The sequence below is a fragment of the Pocillopora verrucosa genome, chromosome 4 (assembly GCF_036669915.1).
Source record: "Pocillopora verrucosa isolate sample1 chromosome 4, ASM3666991v2, whole genome shotgun sequence".
NCBI classification, from domain to species: Eukaryota; Metazoa; Cnidaria; class Anthozoa; order Scleractinia; family Pocilloporidae; genus Pocillopora; species Pocillopora verrucosa.
In genome coordinates this window covers 20,469,417-20,496,629 of record NC_089315.1, presented here as the reverse complement: position 1 = coordinate 20,496,629, position 27,213 = coordinate 20,469,417, and the positions used below count along the sequence as shown (strand labels likewise).

General features: G+C 36.5%; 1 protein-coding gene across 9 annotated transcripts; it reads right to left on the bottom strand.

Moving 5' to 3' along the window:
• Positions 1-27,188, bottom strand: LOC131773170 (G kinase-anchoring protein 1). Of its 9 annotated transcripts, XR_009339321.2 has the most exons (14): positions 27,036-27,188; positions 25,719-25,827; positions 24,453-24,592; positions 24,039-24,137; positions 21,593-21,625; positions 19,458-19,508; positions 16,780-16,996; positions 13,839-13,874; positions 13,024-13,046; positions 11,134-11,247; positions 9,880-10,020; positions 6,152-6,215; positions 4,645-4,972; positions 3,925-4,194 (listed from the first exon to the last, which is right to left on the bottom strand). XR_009339321.2 is itself a non-coding variant. In XM_059089161.2 (13 exons), the coding sequence occupies exons 1-13, from the start codon at positions 24,648-24,650 to the stop codon at positions 164-166; spliced, it is 1,146 nt and encodes a 381-aa protein (XP_058945144.2). In that variant the 5' UTR covers positions 24,651-24,715; the 3' UTR covers positions 1-163. The 9 variants fall into 9 exon arrangements, 3 of the variants coding, with proteins under 3 accessions (XP_058945144.2, XP_066020833.1, XP_066020832.1); XR_009339318.2 differs by lacking the exons at positions 3,925-4,194; positions 4,645-4,972; positions 25,719-25,827; positions 27,036-27,188 and adding exons at positions 1-202; positions 447-518; positions 1,519-1,589 and having other exon boundaries at positions 24,453-24,715; XM_059089161.2 differs by lacking the exons at positions 3,925-4,194; positions 4,645-4,972; positions 25,719-25,827; positions 27,036-27,188 and adding exons at positions 1-202; positions 447-518; positions 1,531-1,589 and having other exon boundaries at positions 24,453-24,715.
• Between the last annotated feature and the right edge of the window lie 25 nt (positions 27,189-27,213).

The window sequence follows — 27,213 nt, the reverse complement described above, 5'->3', positions numbered from 1 at the left end:
TTTTGAAGCAAAATGACTTTCTTTTATTTTTCTTTCAAGAGATGCTTTTCCTTTACGATGGAACTGCAAGTTCCTAATTACCTGGTACGCACCTATTGTTTAGTAATTAGAACAAAAATAACAACTCTGAACTTTCTTTTCACATGAACATCATTCGGGGCCGTCAGGAACATGAACCATGCCTTTGTCTTCCCCATACGGGCTGGAAAAATAAAGGAGCAATAAGTTTCAATAATAGGGATTGGGCAAAACCATAAGTCACATACCAGAACAAAAAAGCCACCGCTTACTGGGAATTCTTCAAGAAAATGTGACGTAAAGTCTCAAATTCTAAATATCAGATGCTCTGATAAATTATATACAATACTTGAAAAATAGTGAGGAATTGATCTCTTTACAGCGGAACCAAATAAAGATTTACTTAAAATCAACGATTTAACCCTCACCTTCGCTATTTCACTTTTCAAAGCAGAATTCTTAGATCTCTCTTGTTCTAATTCAGCATGTAACTGCACCACCTACCAAGATAAACTTATATCAATAAAATGAAACAAACGTTTGATAGGTATTTTAGTTTTCACGCGGCTTCACATGCCAAAATCAATCGGAAAATTACAATTTTCTTTAGAAGGCACAAGACCACTCATAACAATTTATTCTGAATTACTGTTGTTTTGTGTCTTTGTTGGTGTTTAACACCTTAAAGGCATAAGAGAGAATGCAGTCGTTAAATGCTGTTCTACATACACCCTAGCTTTGGCGCAAGCCTTTCTTCGCCCGCGGGAAAGTACGAGGTCTTTAGCACTAATTTCCGGCAAACCTCTCCCCGACTCATCTCAGATCTTTCAGCGGGCGGAAAAAACATGCGTGCGTCCTGCAGCGGTAATAACGTGGGACTGCTCCCAGGCTACTCATGACGTGACTGGATAACATATCACTAACGTCATTTAAAGTTACATTGTTTTTCATGTTTTCATCATATATGTAAAGTTTTTTATTTCAATATCAGATTTACCGTATTTTTACAATTCAGTGCTCAACTTCAATTAAACGTCCCTCCACCCAAAACAAAACAAAAAACAAAAAACGAAAAAAATGAAATAACAAAGAACAACAACAACAAAAAAATGAACTAATACTCCCCAGTAAGGCTCGAGCAGACGAGGCTAACAAGTAGTTTATAATATGGCACATGGACCAAACCTCTTTCTTTTGAATTGCCCGGCTTTCGCGAACAAAAATACACGGCTTATGACCGTTTCCGTGGAAACGGTTCGTGTGGCAAAATCCCGGATTTACCAATGGACTGCCTTGCCATGTAATAATCATTATGATTTCTTTAATGGGTTATATTCTTAAAGTTGACCGTCTATGGAACATTATCACATTTTGTTATTTTCGAAATAAATTTATAGCTTTCTAAAAATAATGAATGGTTAATACCCGCCCAGCCCCGAATAACCGCCCACTCTCACTGTCCAAAAAATGTTGTGGTTCTAAAAAAGCAAAGCGTCTTACTTAGTCTTGTACCTGTTCTTTCACTTCATTCAATTCTTCAATTTCAGTCAGCAACTCAGACTTTTCTTTCACTAGAGATATTTAAAATTATAATCCATCAATTATTTTTGCTCGTTCCCGTGGCCGAATATGCCCAAGCTAAATCTGGGGAGTATCCAGTGTTATGATCCATCAAATATTTTTGCCCGTGCGCGATTGGTTTCAACGCAGCACGTGACCGAATATCCTCCAGCTAAAACTGAGTCATATTCTCGAATATCACTCAAGCGATATTCCTCAATTTTCAAACCTTACGTCCATTACGATAGGTCTTCGTTTCAAATTTAAAGCACGATGAGACAGAGTTTTCTGGCTGTTACAGAAGAAGGGACGTCTTTTTTCTTTAATTAAGTCGTACCACAGAATCCTCAAAAGAAAACGTCCCACGCTGCATACAGTAAATATTTGAAGGATAATAAAGACAATAGCCTCTATTTTGAGCGAATATATGCACAGATAGAGAAAGAAGTTTGTTCGTCTTGTCACGAGCGTGAGACAAAGAAAAATTCTGAGTCCCCATGAGGAATCGAACCTCACTCCTTCGGATTCCGCGCTCCGATGCTCTTCCACTGAGCCACAGAGACTCTATGGTGAGCAGAGCTCGTTACAAAGTTTACATATGACAAGCGTCCTGCATAATGCGAGGATGCTCTTCTTCCTCTCTATTTCTTTACCGAGCTCAAAACTTACCATCTTTCTTATTCTCTTTACAAAACATGACGCTATCGACATTGCTCAAAATATGAACTAAAATTGTCCTTGAACATCATCTATTCCCGTTACAGTTTTCCACGAGCTTTGCTCTCGGAACAGATAAAGTCCGAGGACAAATATCAGAGCATATCTTTGCGCCAAATGTAGACTATCGTTTACAAAACAATCCATAATACAATTGGACATAATATTTTAATTACTTGTAAATGTATTGCACCAGTCTGTAGATTCCCATCTAATCAAAACTACAACAAAATTCTTGAACGTGATTGGTTATCACCATCCCGATTTGAGTACTAATGGACAGTGTATGCGCAATGCTTCTAATTGGACAGTTTGATAGGAGAGTTGACAAGTCATGCCTGTGTAAGTGGACAGTGCTTATTATGTGCGCGCGCTGCTGTCGCGCAGTCCGCCGAGTTAACTGATGTTTTCTTTATGAACGTAGAACCGATGTCTACTTCCTTTTTCAAATTTCGTCAGTGTTTCATTGGTAATAAGACTTCAGGTCGTCCAATTCCGTCTGTAATCATACAAGTGATTAGTCCGAATTGGACTCCACTCAGTCCTATTACCATTATCAATTGATTTAGCCTGTCTCTGGAGTTTCTGGATTAACCTTAAAAATTCTGGACCATAAAGAAGTGTACGGTCTTGTTTAAAGCAACGAGCACAAGTTAAAAGTGAAATCAAACAATGCCCAGTTTCGTTTTCAAATTGAGAGAGATTGAGCGTATAGTTGAATGGTTTACAGTCAAGTCACCCGAGAGTCATCTCGGCCATAGTCATGTCGCCCGAAACCTGAGTCATGTTGCCCGAAATTTTAGTGACGTCGCCCGAAAAAAAAGTCAAGTCGCCCGTTTCTAACAAGAAAGGGAAACGTTGTTCGTTTCCAACAACAAAATGTGGCGTTGAGAAACTTTATCTTGGTTTCTAATACCATGAAGACTTTGACTACACACAAATCGATTGTATGATCAGAATTGAAATAGGTTTGAGTAACGACTCTAAAAAAACGTTCGTTTCTAACAACAAAATGGAGCGTTGTTTGTTTATTATGTACTCGTTTCTTACTCACGGACCTTTCGAAAGCTTGAGAAACTTTTTCTTGGTTTCTAACAAAGCCATGAAGACTTTGACTACACAGAAATCGATCATATGGTCAGGATCAAATATGTTTGAGGAACGATTCTAAAAGCGTTGTTCGTTTTCTTACAACAAAGGGAAGCGTTGTCCGCTTCCATTAAAACAAAATGCAGCGCAAGGACGTTTCGCACTCTGTCGATTCGTACTCGGTCGTTTAAAACCCTGATAGACAGATGTCAATTGTCGCGTGTGAAAGGTTAGTAAAAAGTCAAGCGAGTGACATACAAATAAAGTCCTGTTGTGTCGATTTGTGAGCTTCTTAACAATAACAAACAAATAAAAAAACCCGGGTAAACGGATGTCGACTGTCGCGTTCGACATGCAAGTAAAAAGTCAAGCGAGTAACATACAAATAGTGAAATGTCACTGAACTTCAATTTCAAGCCTTTAAATTCTCTATAAATACGATACGCACTTGCACTGTACATACCGCCGATTCTCTACGCAATAGCTGAATAAGTAGGTAGAAAGGTAGTTGAACTCGACTACAAGCGCGTCTGTTTAATGCGTTTTGCCAGACCTCAATATCATTGTTCGTACGCACAGGCTGTCCGTAGACGCTCCAAGAACTGGGGGAAAATGTAGAGCTTTTAATCCACTGCGTCGACATAAAATTTACTAGGTCTTGAAGGGCTTGGGTGGTCGCACGGAGTTCAGTCTTTGGAAAATTCCTGAAATTTCCTGGTGCGGCAGGTACGGCAGAACCATAAGGGCCGTGATGTAATGGTAGATACAGTCATCGCTGCTGTACGGCACACCGAGATCATGGTCTTGAACCTAAACAAAAAAATAGTATTTACCGGTTTTGATAAGACAATTTACATCTTGGTAATGTCTTTTCCGTCTAGATTCTGTTTCGTTTTGGATATGAATAGGCACCACAGTTTCTTTAGAAACTTAACCCCTTATTCGTCAATCACATTGCCTCCAATGAAAAGCGCACCCGGTTATCTGGACTCCGGACAGAACCTCTCTTGTCGCGGACCACATAGCTTTTTCAAAGTCAAGGACGACTTTTTGAACAGATGGGTCTCTCAGTAGTTTAGAGACAATTACTCCCAGGACCTGTACAATAAAAGGTAACGTCACTTTTGATCGACGTACACTCAGTAGGTTTTGTTATTTTGTTGAAGAAAAAAAAAAAAAACAATTTGGAAGTTGCATTCAGAACATGTCAACTACACGCTAGAATACTTAGTCATAGAGACATATATGTCAAAAACTCGCCTTCATGTAGTCTTTCTTTTTTCGAGACGACATTAGCACGTAGATCAGAGATACTTGCTTGCAACTTTCGCCAGATCTAACAAAGGCATTTATTGTTAACAGTTGAGTAAAAGAACGTCGTACGAGTTTAAAGGTGTCGTCGATGTACCATGTTTTGGCTTTTGCCTGGAGTTCAAGCTGAGCTTCAACGGCAAACACCAGGTGATGTTTGTTTCTGATTTCGATGTCAGAAGCAAGGAAATTCTCTGGTAGGGCGTCGTCGTCCAATACAAAATCGAGGTATTCGCGATCCTCCGGCCTGAGACGCTGGCACACCTTGTTAGCTGCCCTGGCGATGTAGTGTGGTTTGGTTAGCTTCCCATTGTTGTAAGAAACGAACAACGCTTTTAGAGTCGTAACTCGAACATATTTCAATTCCGACCATACGATCGATTTCTGTGTAGTCAAAGTCTTCATGGTATTCTTAGAAATCAAGATAAAGTTTCTCAAGCTTACGAAACGTCCGTGAGTAGGGAACGATTACATACTAAACGAACAACGCTTCATTTTGTTGTTAGAAACGAACAACGTTTCCCTTCGTTGTTAGGAACGAACGACGCTTTTAGAATCTTCATTTTGTTATCGGAAACGAAGAGTGCTTTAGTGATAAAAATTTATCAACTTCATTGCCTATTTCAACGTTTCCCTTTGTTGTTAGGAACGAAGAACGCTTTAAGAATCTTCATAGTGTTGTCGGTAACAAAGAGCGCTTTGGTGATAAAAAAATTCTCAACTTTATTGCCTATTTACAGTCTGAAATTCTGATCTTTTTAGTATTTGTTTCTTTGGGCGACTTGACTTTCTTTTTTCGGGCAACATAGCAAAAAATTTCGGGCAACATGACTCAGGTTTCGGGCGATATGACTTCGGGCGAGATGACTCTCGGGCAAACTTGACCAGTTACCTTTTTAATAACAGTTAAGACTCTTGTTGTAGGGGCCGTATAGACATCCAAACCAATCATATGCTAAGACATTTTGCTTTCATCAACTGAGTTGATAAAGAGATTTACAGCCGACGTTCGAGCGTTAGCCCTTCGCCATTCGATCACTCTGACGAAGGGCTAACGCTCGAAACGTCAGCTTTGAAACTCTTAACGGTGGCCAATTTACATTATCGACTCAGGTGATAAAACCAAACCATCTTGTTTTGCCCCCCACCGAGGCAGCACCACAGTTTCTATAGAAACTTAACCCCCTTATTCGTTAATCACATGCAGTTTGCAGCAGAGGAAGCCCTACGGGTTTGATTTATCACATGCTTTAAAAAGAGATCACCCCTAATCCTCCAAAAATTGTCATTGATGATGACAGTTAGACAGCCTCCTTGCAATACTTGTGGAGTTCATTTTTCTATTCTTCAGCTACATGAGCTAGTTAAGATCAGAATATTCTCATAAACTTGTCATTTGTAAAATTAGTAACTAGCAGCCATATTAATAACAAAATATTTAAAGGACTTTACTTACTTTCTGCTTGGCTGAGGATGAAACACAATTGCTTATTTCTCTTTTTCACTTGAAGCAATTCATTCTAAAAACACATACATCAAAATGGACTAAGTATCCGGAATATTAAAAAGTTTATCATGAATTAACACCAAACATCATCAATATAATTATCATAATAATATAACCACTTTCATTGTTATAATCATTTTATTATAAATGTTATAATTATAAAAGCTAAGTTTTTCGTTTGTCTCACGATGTAGTCACGTGTGATGTAGATCGCGACGTTTCGACTGCATACTGCTAGTCTTCTTCAGGCGATGAGTCGAGTTCGCCCCCAGATTGAGTCATGTCTAAATTAGTTGCTATCGAACATTGCAAACAAGTTAGAACCAAGACAACTTTTGAATTTTAATTCGTTTATCTCACGATGTCACGTGTGATATAGATATAGATATTAGAAACCAGAACAGATGAAAGATGTTTTTTCTCCTCGGAGATGACAGAGGGTTTAGTTACGAGACGTTTGGCGCGCTCGTAAAGGCACTTAACAATAGTTGGGCTTGTTGTTTACAGTTGTGTAGTTATGACCATTTGCGGGAAAAACGTTGATACCTTGCGGCCGTGCAAGCGATCAAATCGAGATTTTTTTTGGTTACGATCAACCGAAAACACCTACATTCTCTCTTCTCCAGTCTTCCTCTATACTAGGACAAATCTCGTGTCAAAGACGCCGATCCTAAAAGTCCTCGCGCGCGTGTCTTTTTACTGGCAGCCCATGACCATTTGCGGGAAAAACGTTGATACCTTGCGGCCGTGCAAGCGATCAAATCGAGATTTTTTCTGGTTATGATCTACCGAAAATACTCACATTCCCTCTTCTCAAGTCTTCCTCTATATTACGCGGGGAGTCCTAAGGTGCCTCCTCGGGTTTTTGGCCCTCTGGGGCCAAAAACCCTGCGGGGGCAATTATCATTATTACTATTATTATTATTACCATCATCATCATTATTACTACTACTATTAAAATAAACCAAGCTCTGTAACTACTTATTTTTAGCCATTGCAGTCAATTTGCTCGAAAGGACACATTATCAGAACAAGCTCAAGTACCAGCCAGAAAGAGGCCAGTGTATGCCCATGGAGATAACTTGATGAGTAGAAACCTTGAAGGGCAGAAGTAAAACAAGCTCTTATTATATTTATTACATTCATTTTAAAATCACTAGTAATCCTTGTAATCTGACTTGCTCTCAATGGTGCAATTTATTCAAGGAAAGCACCATGTTTTGCTCTAAATTACATCTTTTTCCCAGCCAATGAGGACACTTAAATAAAATGCCACAATCGATTGTTTGAAGAAACCAATCAAACTGTACGAAAATGAAAAAAAAAGAATTGAAACTTTCTACAAACCAGCTCACTATCGGATCAACAACACATTTGCACAGACTACAAAATCCTTTATCTGAGTGACTGAATTGTGCGATTTCAAAATGGATGTAATAAAGTGGTAATTGAACTTTAAGTAGTGCAATTTTGGGCTAAAATCATACTTGTGTTTTCAAATCAAATTAGTGCTACCCACTACTTTGATTTTGAAATCACGCACATGATTTCAGACCAAACTGCACTCCACTGAGTTCAATTACCACTATTTAGAGTGAGAATTTTAGGCAAGAAACCATGCAAATAAAATTCTGTATGTGCTACATTTTCACATCTGAAAAAGAGATATGTCCAATCAGCTTTGAGTATTGCAATCTTAACATATCAAAAGTATATTAACCAACCACCACCCAGAGTAGAATCACTGAGCCAATCAGAGCAAAGCACTCAAATGGCATCTGAAAAGTGCAGTGTTCAAATCAGTACCCACTCAAGCTTTCTGTTTCAAAAACATGACTTTGGCTTCCTGCTATGTTCCTCTTGCTTTACTCTTAGAAGATTTTATCAAGATGCAATGAGTAAAGCTAACATGGACATTGCTTTGGTCAAAAGTTTTTGAGTACAAAAAAAAAGAGATTGTAAATTCAGAAGTGCAAAAAAGCCTGATAAAGTTCTGTGTGCATTCTTAGTGGAGGTTAAAAAGGAAGTCAACAATCCCTTCAGCAAGTCTTACATCTCTTTCAAGGGTTGAACATTTAAGGAGGAACATACAACATTTCTACAAACAAAGTAAAATCTGTCTCTGCACAGAAAGAAGTGCTGCCATTATATAATTGAACCTGACAGTGTTTATGGACAAGCAAAGAAATTCCACTCTTTGTATTAAATCTCTATTAGTTTTCAGTTCAGTTATTCTGAATGGAAAGTGGTATTTAAACCAGTATGGGCTCTTTGTGTACTTGTTGCAAGACTGGAAACCAGATTTGGTCCTTTATTACACTCGGTCATTTGGATCAATCTTAAATTTTTCCTGTTCTGTATTATTATTCTGTTCTGCTTTAGCTATAGGTATCAGGAAAAATAAAACTGATTTCAAGTTTATGTTTAAGTCTCATTATACATATAATCAACAAATTACAGCAGTTTCAAAAGACAAGTGGTATTTAAACATATATCTCTCATTATTGACACTTAAGAATGCCATCTTAGTGCTTCATTGTAACTATAATATTTTGCTAAGAAGATTGAACTAGAAGCTTGCCATTGTAATTGATCAAGAAAAGCCCCCTAACTCATGAACTAGAAATTGGTGTTCTGCAAGGCTCTGTTCTTGGTTCAATTTTGTATTTTTTCTGCTGTATTCACTCATTTGGTTCTAATAAACTTGACCACTGTCACACTCTTCTATTTGGTGTTCCACAGTATGTTCTTAAGATGCTCCAATATATTCAAAAAGTTGCTACTCATGTAGTATCTGACTCTTGAAAATATGATCACATACATATAATATCTGACTCTCAAAAATATGACCACATATGTAATGTAATGTTGATCTTCTTTCAACTCCACTGGCTACCCATTGCTAAGTGCATTAAATTCAAAATATTCTTGCCAACCTTCAAAGCCTTGCATGATGAATCTCCAAGTCATATTTAAGACTAAGTTTCCCCCAGATCCCTACAAGAAGCCTGTGGTCATCATTTGGCCCTCTTTTAAAATGCGTTTATTATAACCTTAAATCATATGGAGCAAGATCCCTTACTGTGGATGCTCCTGAACTATGGAACAGTTTACCTCTAAATTTTTTATTACATTCTGGTATTTATTTTTTTCCAAGTCAGTGGTACACAGTAGATGGCATGACTACAGGTTTGCCCCTTAGCCAGGTGGCTCCTCAAAAGATCATAGTTTTAACACTTTTCTGTTTCCTCCCTTAATTTTTTGGAAATATACACAGTTATTTTTTTAAAATAATGGGGTCACCCAATGTGAGCCACCTTAATAACTTCATTTGCCATTTTGGTAACACGATCACGACTCCATCCATTTATTAACTCTTAAAAAATTTGTCCACTGAACAACTGAATGTTGCCTTCTTCAAACATTTTCAACTATCTCATTGAGATTTTAAGCACTATCTTTTCCTGGTATTTGCTTGTTATTCACGTTAATATTCACTGTGCAGCAGAACCGCCTATTCTGTGGGAACATGTAGATTGCTACAGATCTTTGGGAAACTTTACTATATACAAGTTTGATAGCAATATCACCATGATCAAGGTGGTGTTGCACATAGTCAGACATCAATCAAAACATTAAAACCAATAAATTCAAGTGCAGAAATTTGCTATACTTACTTTTAGATCTTCAATCATTGTGATATGTTCAGTCCTCATTTTCTTAAGCTCACTGAGTTCAAGATTTGATTTGAAAAGCTTTTCTTTAATGTGAACCATTTCTGCATGTAACTGGTCTTCATGGGCAGCTGGGAGTAGTTTCTAACATTGAAAGAACAAAAATACCAATTTCATATACCGGTACACAAAGGCCATTACATAAATTCCCAGTATATTATAACATAATACAGATTAACTAAAGCAAAAGAAGGAAAATGGAGGCATTAAGGTAAGGAATCAGTAAAAATGCAGCAAAAGAGAGGGATTTTTTCACTCTGACCTGCCAAAAAACCATGAATTCCCACATTTTTTGTTTTCTTTAATAGAATAATTATTACACACAAACCAACTTTAATGCTTTATGATTAGGTGTAGAAGTTAGAATTGTTTGTTTACTTTTCAAAGTTTAATTCTAAGCTAATGAAAATTAACACTCTATAAACCATTAGCATTTGTCATTGACCACTAAAGAGTTAAATGAGATAAACTTTGTGGAGTATATATAACAGAATATTATCTATCTAAATTCTTCAAAACAATTTTAGCTATAGCAGAATACAAATTTAAGTAATCCTTCTCATTAAGAATAGAATTGCACCACCTGTTAAATGAAAAAGTGCTTCTTATTATCTGTAAGCAAACAATTTTACATTAGGTAGAAAATGGGTGTATTGTGTGAAAGGTTTGCCAGATGCATCATTCATGGCCTTCTTTAAGAATTTTGAAGACCAGACAGACAAATGCAGTTTCAGCTTTTGTTAAGAATACAAATACTGTACAATACACACAGCTAGTGATTGGCTTCCATGATAGTTAAGAGATCAGCTTTTCATTCTCAACATTTTATATTCAGCTTGCTGAGGTACTAATCTTTTTGTAAGGGAAATTCCACAGAATACAAAATCTACCTGGATCAAAGGTAAGAGTTTCTTAACACCCTAAAGTTTAAAATAAGATTATAAGTTAACTTACTTTCCGAATCAAAACCTCTGATTTTCAAGTAAATTATTATAGGATTTAATTCAATATTCTATATCACACTGGTCACTTGTTTTTATCTCTCTCTCTTTCTCTTCTTTGTTTACTTATTTGTTCATGTGAACAAAGAATATAAAAATTGGTGCTAATTCATGGACAACATTCCTTGCCTATATATGCAAATAATAAGACTCAAAGGTGTACTAATCTTTGCAATATTTTAAACAAGCTACTCACTTTTTCTGTTAACATTTGCGTAGAGTGGTCTGGAATTCTACCTCCATTATTGGATCTGTTTGAGAGTAAGGCTGACTTCTCAGGTTTATCATTCTTCTCATTGTCGCTCTTAACCTTTGATTTGATTAATAACTAAATCTTAGACTGAAAAATAACTGACACTAATGCTAAAATACACATCTATAGGACTAAATTTACCCCCTTTGGACAAGCATGTGTCCAAAGGGATTAGTTGTGAAACACACACCCTCTTATATCAGGCACTAGGAATTCAGTGTTTCATTTTGCATCAGTTTTCACTTCAAGCGTACACCAGAGATTTTGTACTGTTTTGTTTTTCTTCCCACCCACCCTCCCACCCTGGGTGATTTTGTATGATGTTATAGGGTGGCAGAGAAGTTTATTAGGCATATCATTGGCTTTTTCTTACTCTTGGTTTGTATTCTTAATAAACTTCACACACAATAATTATTGTGTTTTATTTGTGTCAGGAGGCCTAGTTGAGGAAATGGTTTTTCATGTTTACATATGGGACTGTTGTTCTTAACACAGTAATTTATCAAACAGTAACTGTGGGTGGCTTTATTTAGAAAAATTACTGAAACAGTGAGAATTTGAGGTCACAAACATATACACGAACACTTTCACCAACTGATTGGCAGTATACATCACTTCCTATTACTGCATGCATGCAATCCTATTTGTTCAGTAATAAAAGGGTTACTCAATTTGTAGCATTATATTTATTGAGACGCAAAAGGAATGAATTTGAAATATTACTAACATAAAGTGATGCATACCCAGAAAACCTTATTGCCTAAATGAGATAAGCAGTATGCAGTTGAATGCATCATGGTCTAGGAAATTAAGAAGTATAAGCTTATAAATTTTGATTTTCATCTTGTTATTGCCTATGAGAAAAATAGAAGTAACTTCCTCATTGTGAAAAGATGTTTTTTCATCTTGTCAAAAGCGTGGGACAAAGAAAAAGTTTTGAGTCCCCATGAGGAATTGAACCTCAGACCTTCTTATTGTTTGTGACTGCATGTGAAACTGGGTCAAAAAAGGAGTAAATTTGGTAAACAGCAAGACAACTTCTATAAACTTAGTCAATTTGTGCAAATTTGAATGTGAGGAGCAAGAGAGTTGGAGACCGAGAGACCAGGGGTATATAGATCGGTAACCAGTCAACTTGCCGACGGACCAACTCGCCGACGCCAACTCGCCGACATATAAAATCGAGTAGAGACGTCAGCGAGTTGGTCGTCAATCCAATACAACTTATTAGAAGTTAAACATAAAAAACACTGGTGAACATTGGTGAACATCAAACAGAAGCTTAAACATCAGTGAAAATTGGTGAACATGTTTTCTTAAAAAATCTGAGCGATTGACATGATGAGTCTTTATGGTGTTGTTGTCGCACAATAACTCGTTCGCGCCTTAAGCTGTTCTAGTCATTGGTGATGTTCACCAATGTTCACCAATGTTTAAGCTTCTGTTTGATGTTCACCAATGTTCACCAGTGTTTTTTTACTAAATATCGTTTAATTTTCTGAATGTTTAACTTCTAATAAGTTGAATTGGATTGACGACCAACTCGCCGACGTCTCTACTTGATTTTATACGTCGGCGAGTTGGCGTCGGCGAGTTGGTCCATCGGCGAGTTGACTGTAATTCTATAGATCAAAGTGATATGAGCTATCAGAATCAAAACCCTAACCCTAACCCTAACCCTAAACCCTAACCCTAACCCTAACCCTAACCCTAACCCTAAACCCTAACCCTAACCCTAAGCAAATTTCTTATTTGGGAAATAATAAATAATACTCTCACATTTTAATTTTTTTTCTTTCCCAACAAAAATGAAGGCTCTTTATTGTCACATACCTGCACTTCATTAAGAGCAATTCCTAATTAGAGAAAAGAGAAAATAAAGAATGTTTATCTACAAAATCAATAACCATCCAAAAGGAGTAAAAGCCCTTAAAAATAGCAACCCTTAATGAATTTTTGCTTTTTTACCATCAACAATAGCAATGAAAGGTAAAACAGGTTCCTTTGCCTGGTGATTAAAAAAAGTTATTAGCAAATTAACAATTGGTTCATATGTCAGCTGTGCATTCATCAAGATATGAAGCACTTGGGAAGTTTGGAGAGCACTCAAGAAGCTAGAATTGCTCTTGGCTATGCCTAGAGCAACTCTTACGCATCTTTCGTGCTCTCCAAACTTCCTGCGTGCTTCATATCTCGATGAACGCACGCTGATGTATGAACCAATTGTTTTATAACATTTTCAACCCAATGGTTTGAATGTTGTAGAAGGGTTAATATTCCCTCTGCTACTCTTCAGCATGTTGATAATTTTGTTTCAGGAAAACATTTCACCATGCTGTAAATGATCTTGTCTTAGATTGGTCAAAAAACTGACAGGTGAATTCATGCGTGTAAATGAACTGTATTGTCTGATTGAATACAAAATTCTTGAGGGATTTGTTTGCTGACATCATGAGCGTGCACAATAGGAATATGAAGTACGCTCACACAATTGAATTTGATTAGACAAATTTACGTGCTATGTTATAAAACTATTTGCATCACTGCATCCAAAACCATTATTTTCCATAGTTTCATGGAATTTCATAGACTTCACTACGTCACCACTTATTGGCAAACAATTGCTGTTATTCATCTGCAAAACAAACCTGAGGTACATGGCTGCAAATCTGGCACAGAAGGCTCTAAACTTTTGAAAAAAGTGAGACTTTTTCAACATTGGTATCCTGCTGGAATCATTTATAATTTGCACTTACTTAATGCTAGAAAAGAACTGTTTTCTAATTTTCAAATTCGTTTCTGAGAAATTATACTTTTTTAAAGATTTACAGTTCTACAGTATCCTATGTTTTGTTTCTGTGGTGGCATGAGGACATGAGCTCATTACCTTTATTGAGTGATGATAATTCAGATAAACAAATGATAAGTAATTTTTCTTTAAGGCAGAGGTTGCATCTTTTGTTTGCGCTGTTGTAAGATGATCTTGATGAAAGGGTGCTCCATGAAATATAGTGGTTAATGTTAATGTCTTTAAGGGTCCAGACATGCTTGCTAGAGTTTCTGAGTTTTGTGTGTTGGAATGATGCGGTATGGTTTCTGTACCTAGTCTTGAAGTCATTTTCTGTAAGTTCGATGTATGTTTCAGTGGTGCTGTTGTCCTTGCTTGTGACAGTGACTTGGTAAATTAGAGATGATTGGCAGCAGTTTCTGTTAAGTGGGCATGTGTTCTTCTGTCAGCAGTTGCAAGTTTTGGTGTCTTTTGTGTTGGTGTTATCTATGGTAACACTGATGTGTTTGGATGAATTTGGAATGCGTTTGTTGTGGTTGTCTATGATCTGTTTAATGTTATTCATGCAGCTGTAACTGATCTTGATTTTGTTATGATTAAAGATTTTTGTTTCTGGTCTTTCGGAAAGTGCTTGTTCACTAGGGCAAGGAATCTGTGTCCGATATTGGTACTGACATTTTTGCTGAATGGGGGGTTGTACCAGAGAATGTTGTTTCATTGTCTGTATTTTTGGTTGTTAGTCATGGGTGGTTTGTAGTGTAGAGTGTACTGGTATCCACATTCGTAGAGTGCTTTTTGGTATGGCGGAGTAGCTTGGTTGAAGGATGCTTTGTCAGATTAAAGGGATGACAGTCTTTTGTTGATGCTGGTGGGTATGTTCTTTGTGGTGGTTGGTGGGTGGTTGCTCTTGCAGTGGATGTATTGTAGTTTGGTGTTAGGCTTTTTGAAGGGCTGGTAGGTGTTTTTGTTCAGGTTGAAAGTGATGTCTAAGAAATTGATGGTCTATTTGTTGGCTTCAATGGTGATCCATAGTCTATTGTGGTTAAAGATGCAGCATATTTCTTTTTTGATGTTTTCTGTGTCTCTTGGTGTGGTGTTTGAAATGGCCAGTCCATTGTCTCTGTAAAGTCCAGTGTTAATGTTGAGGTTCTGCAGTTGGGAAAGGAGGAAATTTCCTTCTAGCTTACATGTTTCAGCACCATCATAGCTGCCCATTGTGACGTCAAATGTTGTATCGCCCATATTTTGCCAGGGTTGTTGTTTGTGCACAAGGATTAATTGTTTTGCATGTGTTATGATGTTTCTTTTGTTGTCAGTGATGTTATTGTAGGCTGAGGCAAAGTTGAGTGCTCTGTTCAGGAGGTACTGGCTGATGGAGAGGTAGAATTCTTCTATGTTAAAACAAATAAAACTGTGGTGTTTCTTATTTTTAATGGCTTTAAACCACTTGATCACTGATGCTGTGGAACAACATTCTCTGGTACAACCCCCCATACAGCAAAAATGTAAGCAACAATATCAGACACAGCTTCCTTGCCCTAATAGACAAGCACTTCCCAAAAGACCACAAACTTAGAAAAATCATTAATCTTAACACAATCAAAATCAGTTACAGCTGCATGAATAACACTAAACAGATAAAAAACAACCACAACAAACGCATTCAAGACTAGATACTGAAACCACACTGCATCATTCTGACACACAAAACTCAGAAACTCTACCGAACTCAGCAAGCATATCTGGACCCTTAAAGAAAATAATATTAACCACTATATTTCACGGCGCATCCTTTAATGAAGATTGCCCTACAACAGTGCAAACAAAAGATGCAACCTCTGCCTTTGCTGACCTGAATTATTATCACTCAATAAATGTAATGAGCTTGTGTTCTCATGCTGTCACAGAAACAAAACCTTACTGCATAACAATTGAAGTATTATTTTTATGTAAATTTATAAAGCATATAAACAATGGTACTAAAATTCTTAACAAAAAATCCTGATGAGTGAGCAATCATGAAACAGGCTTGTAGGGATGAAAGTATAGTCTCTCTGTTTTTTTCCCCTATCACAACATATATATATAATATATATATATATATATATTTATATATATATATATAAATTATATATGAACCACAGGGAACAAATGTTTTCAAAAAATTCAGGAAAGCATTCAACAGATGGGAAAATTAAACGGAAAGCTGAATGGGTTTAACAGTTGGATAAAATCCTGTGTGAAAAAATGCTTTTTGCCCATTTTACCTCCTGGTATGACCATGTCATACCATGAGGTTTTGGAATGAAACTAAAATCACTGACACTCACTGTAGTCTGATTAATTTATGCATTAAACCTGGATTAAATGCATTATCCCCTGCCTCCCCTTTAGTTAGATTTAGTTTTGTTTCCAACATCTTGCTATTGTCTTTTGTTCATATGTCTGGGAAGGTTTAGACAAAGGTAGAAATTTCTCCCAGAGTTATGGAGTGATCAACAGAATTCAAATTGATATCTGTTGTGTCATGCTATATGCCTCAACAGCCTGTGGTTGGTTCTAATAAAATGAAGGATAGTGAAAATTCCATAATGAGAGCTCTGCTTTCAGCCCAGGGCTAATCTACATACATATACTATCTATACAGAACAAAGCAGTCTTCTACAGCAATTGTCAAGGACACATTCCTGTACATATTTCCAATAGGGCACAGTGCCCACCTAAATATGTACTCCATATCTTTTAAAGTTAGAAACATTTTTATCAAGCAACGCTAAACTTAACAAAATTCTGAATCTGACCTTTTGAATGTCTTGTACTTCCCCTTGCACCTACAGAAAAACCATTAGGCCAGGCAGGAAAATTATCAAGTCCTGTTTTGGAAGATTCTTCAAGCTTTGGTGAATTTATCCCCGTTGTGGATCTCATGGGTTGAAACTCATTAAATGACATCACAACAGGCTTTTCCTTCTTCCTCTCATCATCTTCATGGCTAATTGTCATTGTTTTCATCAATTCCTGCAAGGTATTTTAACAAATGTTGCAATACTTTCCATTATTTGAACTTTTTTGTGACTATAATAGGTTGCATATCCCAGAAGAATGCAGGAAATTCCCAAACCATCCATTTACTTTAATATTATTATTATTATCATTATCTAATATCGTGAATGAAAGTGATCCTTGCAGTAATGTACACTACTTGAGCAGTAGTGAAAATAAGGCCTGAAAAAAAAATTCAGGCCTGTACGAGATTTGAACCCATGACCTCTGCAATACCAGTGCAGTGCTCTACCAACTGAACTAAAAAGCCAACTGGGAGCTGGTCATTATGTTGGTTCCAAATACCTTCAATTCTAGATTGGTTGTTCAATTCTAGATTGGTTCCAAGACCTTCAATTCTAGATTGGTTGTGGTGAAAATGAAGACCCCTTAAGACCTAAGACCCAAAAAAAGATGAACTACAACTAAGACCCAAAAACGAAGACCCCTTTATTTTCTTTATTAAACATGATCTCAATACAGTTTCTTGCTGGAAATATCCACCTCCCCTTTAAACCTTTCTGGGAGCAATAACACATGCACTCAAACACCAGCTTTACATGTATTCTCTTAATTCTGCAGTCATCCCCTTAAAACTAAGAGGCAGTGGGAATCATGTGAGAACTACAGTTGGATTCTTGTTTTTCTTGTCGATTCTTAAACAGCTTTCATCTTTAAAGGTGGTACTGTAATGGGACTTTACCCAGCTGAAGCAATGTCAAATAAAAACTGGAGGAAGACATTGTAGCTAGCAAAGTGTAGATTGATTTAAGGCTCATCTCTTCACAGTGCCAATTGATTGATTTGCCAGAACTGCTGCTCCACAGTAGTCTTGCTGGCTGATGCCAGTTTGGCAGGTACGGTGTTGCCAACGTTCACATCCATCGCAAAGGAGGGCCTCTTGACAAGAACAACGATTTGATCGCAGACAATGCAGGAATCCATGTTAAAGTTTTTAAAAAAACTGTTTTTCAACGATTGCAAGCGATAGACTTATTGATAATGGAGAAGTTGAAGTATTTCACCCTAGTCAACCTTCCTCTCTTTTCGCATTGTGGCATTGCCTCTGTTGGTAAAATTTCCGCACAGCCCCATACTACATTATGCATTCAGTTCTTGGATTGAGAGAACAATGACAAAAACAATAGATTGCCATTGGGAAAACAGATTTGTTTTACAATAGTATGGGGCTAATAGCATCTTTTCAAGTCTGGTTGTTATGATTAACACAATGCGATGAAAGCGTGGTTTGTGATCCTGGTTTGCATTTTCTCAAGTCTGGTTGCTATGACCTTAAAACACAATGAAGTGTGCAATGCATTCTCTCAAGAAGTGTTAAATAATCAAAAGCATGATCAAATCGTGGTTTCGTAAATTCTTCAGTCTTAATTTCATAAATAAAGCTAAACGAGGTACAAGTCTAACAACTTAAGCAATGCTGTTGCGATAAAAGCATGGTTTGCATCTTCTCAAGTATGGTTGCTAGGACCAAAAACACAATGAAGTGTGCAAGGCATTCTCTTAAGAAGTCTTAAATAATCAAAAGCATGATCAAATCGTGCTTTTGTAAATTCTTCAGTCTTAATTTCATAAATAAAGCTAAACAGGTACAAGTCTAACAACTTAAGCAATGATGTCATGATGAAAGCGTGGTTTGCATCTTCTCAAGTCTGGCTGTTACGATCAACACATTTCGTGTTTGTTAAATAAACCCAGGTTGTTTTACATCTTTTCCAGTCTGAATAATAAGTTAAGCAATGTTGTTTTGATTACGTGTGGTTCTCTTTATCACAAGTTCTGTGTATACAGTTATTTTTGGTAACCCCAGATCCTACGCAGAGTGTTTAGTTGATTCCGTCAACCCAGTTCCCAAGCAGGTTCCATGCAATTGCCAAAATTCAAAATGGTCGTCGCTGACGTGACATTTAGCACATTCTGGTAGTGCCTTCGTTACAAATCAACTCATCTGGATATCACTCAATCAAGGGGCGAACTCGACTTAATGGGGTCGAACTCGAAAAGTGTGGGGGCGAACACGGCATAAGGTAGGGGCAAACTTGATAGGGGGCGAACGCGGTGCAATTCTTTCAGAGTCGGCATGTTGTTTTGAAAATAGGGGGTTCTTCCTTTTCAGGTCTTCTCATAAGGGTCTTCTTTTTCTGGGCCTTTTTTACATAAAACCTGTTTTTGATTGCATGCTTAATCACTTCTATAAAAATAAAAACTGGCTTTATATTTTTCCAGTGAGAAATGATGACAAGATTATTTAAATAAGGAAACTAAATTGGTATTTTTTTTATGTCTTCATTTTCAGGGTCTTTGAATCTAAATGCAGTGTTTGATTGCATGCTTTGCCGCTATCAAAAAAATTTCATCAAAAAATGTTTGATAATCAATTATCTCATAAGCCAGTTGACATAAAGTCGGGTACACCTACTTGCTTTTGTTTAGCATGCCAAGCATCTTGTTTACTTGCTTCCAAAGCTTCCTATCAAGAGAGGACACATCATCTTAAGTTTAATTTAGCACCCTGCTGGTATTTTCATGTAGATGAAGATTAAATTGTTAATGGTTGTTAATGAATGTATTTCTGTCTCAGAGATTATTCATTATTTATGATATAACCTGTAGGAGGAAAAAGCTACCAGGCCTTCAAACCGTCACTTTCAGGGACAGCAGGTTTTAAGTTTTGACGACCAAAATTTGCAAGGCATATATAAAAGGTGATATTGGGTACACATTTCATTGATGCTGAATCTATTGAACTGTGTTTTCTCTCAAAGATGATTCTTGCTACTGTAATATTTGGCATCACAGCTCAACACTAGTCCATTTTCGGCATCATATTTCAAAAAGTTGTGTGAGTCTTACAAAATAAAATGCAGGCAGACAAACATTGCTTCAAGACAGCCAATATTAGAACAATTTAATTTGTAAAGAGGAAGTAACTTTCTATGGATCTTTTTTTAAAAAAAAAACCTGCTGTGAAAATACAACAAACATTGTGATTGAACTGTTTCACCACACTGGATCTGCTGGAGCCCCTTTGGTAGGAAAGTGAACAATGTCTGCCTTTCATCAACCTTTGAAATCTCTTATTGTAAAACTCTTCTGCAATGTCTGTCTGCATTTTCAAAGACAATACCAGTTTGGCTTTGACAAGTTCCGCCCAAGCACATTGAAGAGGACTTTGATTACATTCAACAGGTCTCTGTTTCCCTTGTTGTATTTGGCCAACAACTGTATTTCTACCAGGTTGGCTATCATTGGTCAATGCTGAAGACCAATATGGGTAATTTGGAAAAATGTACCTTGCCTTCTAGATCAATTTCTAATAGATGTCTGTCTTTTTCTATAGAAAGTTTATGAGTTTGAGCAAATTATCAAACTCCATCTAAACCACCAGCTGCTTCAGGGTCTCTATAGGTGCTTAGTAATTTTCATTCTTCCAGTATTTCTCATGCGAATTTTTGGGCATGATGCACTTTATTCCACATACCCCAAAATTTTGTGATAGACAAACACTGTTCTTGGGTTTTCACAGAAATGTCTCTTTAGAAAGCTTCAGTGAGTAACTTCTACTCAGCTACACCACAAATAACACAAATCTAAAAGGATGCTCTGGATCAAATTCAACCAGTTCAAATATATCTATGGGTAGTAATAGATTCTGTTGCCAGCAATTTTATATTTCAATGTATCCATTGGATGTTTGGTGTCTTTGCTAAACTTACACCAATTTCTTGTCATTTTCTATTTCAGGTACAAAAATATCTCACATTAAGCAAAGAATCAAGGCATCACTTCCATTATTGATCAACTAAAAAATGACCTTAATCACACAAACAACTCCCCAAGCATGATCTCCTACAGATGTTCCAAGAATAGGGGCCAATATGACAGCATGGTGTGCACAGTAAGTACATACTGAACTCCCCTTGAAAACCATACAGCCATGCATCACAAATTCCCATCAAATTTGCATGAATGTTGGCCATTAAAGTGCTACAGCAAATTTGGCTCTTGAACACTGTACAGCCCTTGAGTTATCAAACATTTCCATCCCAATGCATCAATCAATTCTAATCTTCAACATTAGCCTGCCTTAAGGTAACCTTCCAGGTATTTTAGCATGTTAAGAATTGGTTTGTTCAAATTGTCACCCCTAAGGAAAATATTGTGTTCAAACGCCACTATTAATTTTGTTTTGCAAAAGGTAAAATCTATTTACAATTAACCCACTCTATATTCAAATATATAACACTTGCGTTTCACTGGAAAGACTTGACACTTTCAGTTCAAATTCCCCACCCCAACCAGGCAAGGTTCAAATTCCCCATCCTTCAGGCAAAGATGATGGTCAAATGCTTGTGGGTTGCCTAGGGTGGGGGGATGTTGAAGTTTTGAATTGATCAGTGCATAAAGCAGTGTGTTTTGCCTAGCATTTTGGCATAGATGAGGAAAAAGGGTACTTTATTGAATAAATCCATCAGTACATTTGATAACAGCTTAGCCAACATGCTGTCATACACTAATAAAAAAGAGATGTAGAAATTGAAAACTGCAGCATACCTTTAGGTCCCTTTGGAATTGACCAAGTACAAACTGAAGAGGAAATGAAGTACTTTAATCAGCTATTTAATCAGCAATAAACCCTAGGTTGCATCATTCAATCTTTTTTTGACATAAGTTTTCCCAATACTCAACAGAAGCAACAAAGGGGTGTGATATTCCTGTTAAGCTTAGTGCCACTAAGCTTAACAGGTCTTAACATGTTAGAATTTTACCATTGCAGTAGCTATTATGGTGACTCTGAAGATGAAAAATTTTTGGAATTCAAGGTTGACTACACATTTTAAAACTTTTTTAACGGCTTAAAAATATGCACCTAACTTTAACCCAGGACTGATTAACATGTAAGTTCTCCTATAATATCATCCAATTTTTTTTTTCAGAGGGCATGGTAACAAATCCTGCAATCTGACTGGTTCTTTATGCAGTCTGTATTTTCCTTTATTATTTTTTTTTTTCAGAGGGCATGGTAACGAATCCTACAATCTGATTAATTCTTTACCTGGTCAGTATTTTCCTATCTCTGCCCACGGGCAAGTTGGTAACGCTTTCCTGAGTCACTGAGTACATCCCTACTTTCAATGCCAATTCTTTATAAATAAATCTCGTTTTTCCGGCTAGGCAGTATTTTTGAGCAACAACGTGGGTCACTACCTCAAGCCAATAAATAACTTATTAGTCCTCTCTTTTCTCTCTCCCAAATTCTATGGTTGACAGAAAAAATATTGGTTTCATAATGAATTTGTATAAGCAATAGTGTTACTAACGTTGGTTGACAAGTGGCCTAAAAACCATCTGCAATTAATTTTAATTGTTCACAAAAAGTACCTAGAAAGTTAAAATGTGAGGCATTTGGCTACATTTGGTTCATTCATTTAGTATCTGAATTTTCTCAAACAATTCATTTGTAGTGAAAGGGCGAGTGAAGTTTTAATTTCAGTCCTGCATCAAATATATGCTCTTGGTGAGTTTCTCCAAGTCTGTTCAATTTAGATATTTGTATCATACATTGCACAACAGAAACTGAAGGAATTCAATGAGAAAAGGCTGCATTAAATACCCTTGTGTCTCCTTGGAGTGTCTCATTTGAATTTAGGTTTTATGGAGGAAGACCAGATTTACACATGCCATATCAGTAAAGAAACGAGCAAACTCTCACAACCTCAAAATAAAAAATTTGAATTTATTTACAATTACTTCCCTCACCGTTTACTTAATGAACTGAGGTAAATCTTCGTACATGAATTAATTGTTGATGAGAGTGAATAATACTTTCTGGAAGATCATTGTCTATTTTTGAAGAAAACAATATTGTAACAGTCCTTGCCAAACTAGTTTCATTGTTTTTCAAAAGTGTACATATGCTTTTTCTTTTCTTACACACTCTCTAATTGACAGATGTCAGATCGTGACAGACACTTGTAAAAATAATGTTTCAAAGTTTGTTTTGAAGCCTTTTAAATCACCTTTACATTATGCAAATGAAAATGTTTCAGTCAAGCATCTCTCTTTAATTTGCATCACCTCTATTTTAATTACTGATCAGTCGCTCAAAAATTGTTCAGTTTATGAAAGATCTTGCCATATTTACAGCACTAAATCATTCGGGTACTTCCAGAAAGAATTTTGTTAATTTAAAAAAAAAAAAATTACATATGTTATTTATCGGCTTCAAGGGTCAGTCCATATGGTGAAAAACTGTGACCTCAGTCTTGAAAATGCTGCCCTCAGTCACAGTATTTCACCATACAGGCGGCAAATAACATGTATTTATCCAACAAACAGGTAATAAGAATACTCAAAGATATCAGGTAGAAGCTATTATCCTTATTTAACACTAAATTCTTATAACTACTAAATTCAAGGAAATATATTGAGGTTAGAGGGGTCAATTAAAAATCAGAACTTGGGAGTTAAATGGTTACACCAGATGCTCACAGAAATAGTTAATTTTGTAGCAACAGACATTGAAGATCCATTTGTCAAAGTATGTACATGCATGTATAAATACACACATATATTTATTGTGTTTCCTCTATTTTTAGTTAAGATAAGCATGATTTTTAACTGTACATTAAATGGTAGAATTTACATTTATCTCCTTTTATTCAATTTTTGTTGATGACTTTCTGCTATTACTAGTTTCCGTTCTTGACCTTACTTTTACTACTATTACTATTTTTTTTCTTCCCAGTATTTCAGAATTTCAGTTGTGGACCTAACTTAATATTTAAAGAATTTTTAAAACATAATTTTTTTGTGTAATTTTATGTTGCTATGGTAAAGAAAGCTTCATATTCTACAAGGAACATTTGCAACCGAAGATGGCACAGAAACGTTGAAAAATGTTTGTTCAACTAAAAAAACGTCATTTCGTCTTTCAAAGAAACGGTAAATATTGTTTTCTAGGAACAACATCACATTATATCTGACATGAAAATCAAACCTGTTCATCTTTTTGCTTCCATTCATCCCAATCTCCACTTTGTACAGATGCTTCTTTACCACCTGAATCCACCCTATTCATTACAGCAGTTTCAGATGACTAAAATAAAAGAAATCATAAATTGAGGGTAGGGCTCAGGGAGGTTTGCTGATTTGAATGTACCCTTAAGAAAGATGTCGATGTCGTACAAATCTTTATATTGCTCCATACTTCTACAAATATGGAGATCTGCATCGTAAATAAGGTTACATTCAAACTTCTTTCTACAGAGATACGATCCTCAGCTTAGTCCTTGTGACAGAAGGCTATTCTATATTTAATTTCTTCTTAGTCTAGCTCCGAATGCAAACTTTCCAATATAAGCTATAATTTAATCCACAGGATTTAAAAATAAGTTCATTACAATTCGACCACCTCGTTACTTTTCTGTCTGCTCCTTTTCTTCTTCTTGCATTTCTTCTTTGTTTTTCTAGCATTTTTGCTGTCATCGCATTTCCTTCGTGCCTCATCACTGACCCCCTGGAGTTCTCCTTCGCTGTCATCATCGCTGACCTCTAAGACAGCAAAACGACTTTTTGTTAATGAAGTCATTAGTAATTCGTCGTCTCTCATGCATTTAATGACTAAAATCGAGAGTTACAGCCATGCTCTCTGTCTCTCTCATGCAAACTGTTACTTTCTTACATGAAGTACCACTTAAGACTTGACCACGAATCGAGAAGGAACACTGGGAACTGATGCCATATCGAGGATATCGAGGGCGTTCGTCGAGGGTCGAACACACAAGTTTGTAGTACAGCGGTTAAATATGAAATATGTCATGTAAGCTTCAGCACTTGTTCCCCACGAAAAATTAAAAAAAGATCGTTCTTAACGAAGGAGCTTTGAGGTCCTGCGGCAGTTTCTTGATTTTGCTTGAGTATTTTGTGGTTGTCATAAAATAACCACTGAGATATATTTATTTTGAACAATTTTCATGGGATTTTTACTTGTAAGCTAAATGCGAGCTCAAATTTTTTTTATAACGGGCACATAAAATAGCATTACACCGTTACTATTTTCTTCCAGTATCAATCATTAGGAGAAGAAATATTTCTAAATCCGTGATCGCGTAGTTTATAGCGATTCCCAAAATCCTAGATTCATGAAAGCGAACCATCAAACTATACTTCTCTGTTTTTGTTTACTCACACGTGGCTCACAGATAAAGTTATACAAAAACTAATGAAAATGTTTTCAGTATGTTTGAGCTATTTACTAGGTTATCAATGCGCTAATAAGCCTAACAGCAACGTTTGAATTTTAGACGGTGATGTCGTCTCTTAAAAAATTAAATTATGAGAGAGATTCTCCTTGCAGCATTGAGTCCGTTGAGAGAAGTTCAATGTTTTTTACTTACGTAATACGAAAAATTTGTCAACACTGAAACGTCAGATAACTCGTGAAAAAACGAACGGGAATTTCAAGAATTGTACACACCCTACGTTTATGGGGAATTCTGAATTAAATGGATGTAAATGACCTTTCCGATTTTGTTTCCTCAGTATGCGAAAAGCTCGATGGATTCCTCCACTAAAATACCTGGAAAAAATTACAACAATTTCGCGGGTTATGTGAAAATCGAATACTACTGGTACGTTTCATTATATTTCAAACTCTGTTTTCAAAAGGAATTCTCACCTTTATTGGTCCGTGGAGGCAATGCCGAGTTTCATTGCTTACGATGGTAAACGGTTTGCCAAAAATTGGATCGGTACATTACCACCATTGTGTTCAGAGACGGGAGACGCTGCAAATGTATTATTTGAAAAAGTATTTCGGTAGACTAGATTACGCACTTTGAGTGTTTTCCAAGGGCTTTCCTATATATGAAATACTTTTAAATATTTTAACACTTTTACTCCCGAAACATTACGCAAGTTTTTACAAAATTGCGGCCAAAGATCAAGTCTCTACAAGTCCCACACCGAATTGATAAAGGCAAACAAATCAGCTAAAAATAAAAGAAACTGCCTACCATTTTTCGAAAACTTCTTGTGATTTAACTCCTTTGAGTGCAAGGCCTCCTTTACAAAGCATGTGAAACTAATAAGAAGAAACCTTTCGAGCATATCCTCGAACTCGTCTCTTTTCCCGTCGAACTAACCCAAGAAGTATTGGTTTTCAACAGAACAATTTTCAAGGTTTTCCTCAAGGAAGTCAATCTCTAATTTATTCTAGTGTCCAATCATACGTTTTATTGTTTTTTTAGAGGGCACGGTAACGAATCTTGCAATCTGATTGGTTCTTTACCCGGTCAGTATTTTCCTATCTCTGCCCACGGGCCACGGTAACGCTTTCGTGAGTCGCCGAGTACATCCCAACTTTCGTTGTCATTTTTCATAAATATACCTCGTTTTCCGGCTGGCCGGACAGTATTTTTAAGCAAACACGTCGGTCACTACCTCAAGCCGATAAATAACTTATGAATCCTCTCTTTTCTCTCTATCAAATCACTTTGGTTGACAGAAAAATATTGGTTTCAGAATGAATTTGTATAAACAATAATGTCATTACGTTGGTTGACAAGCGGCCTAAAAACCGTCTGCAATTAATTTTAATCGTTCACAAAAAGTACCCAGAAAGTTGAAACGTGAGGTATTTGGTTACAGTTAAACTGAAAGATGGAACTTTCATTCATTTAATATCTGAATTTTCTCGAGCAATTTGTTCATAGTGAAAGAGCGAGCGAAGTTTTAATTTAAGTTCTACAACAAATATACGCTCCTGGTGAGTCTTTCCAATTCCGTTCAATTTGGACATTTGTACCTTAAATTGCACAACAGAAATTGAAGGAATTTTTTGAGAAAAGGCCGCATTACATTCCCTTGTGTCTCGTTGGAGTGTGCCGTTCGAATTTAGTTTTTGTGAAGGAAAGATCAGAGTTAAACACGCCATTACAGCAAACAAACGAGCAAACTCTCACAACTTCAAAATAAAAAAATTAAATTTACTCACACTTTCCTCGCCGTTTGCTTGATGAACAGAGGTAAATCTTCGTACATAAATGAATGGTGGATGAGAGTGAATAATACTTTCCGTTAGATCATTAACTGATTTTGAAGAAAACACAACCTCGGTCACAGTTTTTCACCATACGGACCTCCCAGCCGGCAAATAACATATATGTCTTCTG

What these genes read in the sequence shown, in the direction of transcription:
- LOC131773170 (XM_066164735.1), bottom strand. Translation starts at nt 24,650, where the DNA reads ATGAGAGACGACGAATTACTAATGACTTCATTAACAAAAAGTCGTTTT. An exon ending in GCAGACAGAAAAGTAACGAG is followed by an intron (nt 24,138 to 24,452) that starts GTGGTCGAATTG and finishes CTTTTATTTTAG; the next exon opens with TCATCTGAAACTGCTGTAAT. An exon ending in GGAAGCAAAAAGATGAACAG is followed by an intron (nt 21,626 to 24,038) that starts GTTTGATTTTCA and finishes TTTCCTCTTCAG; the next exon opens with TTTGTACTTGGTCAATTCCA.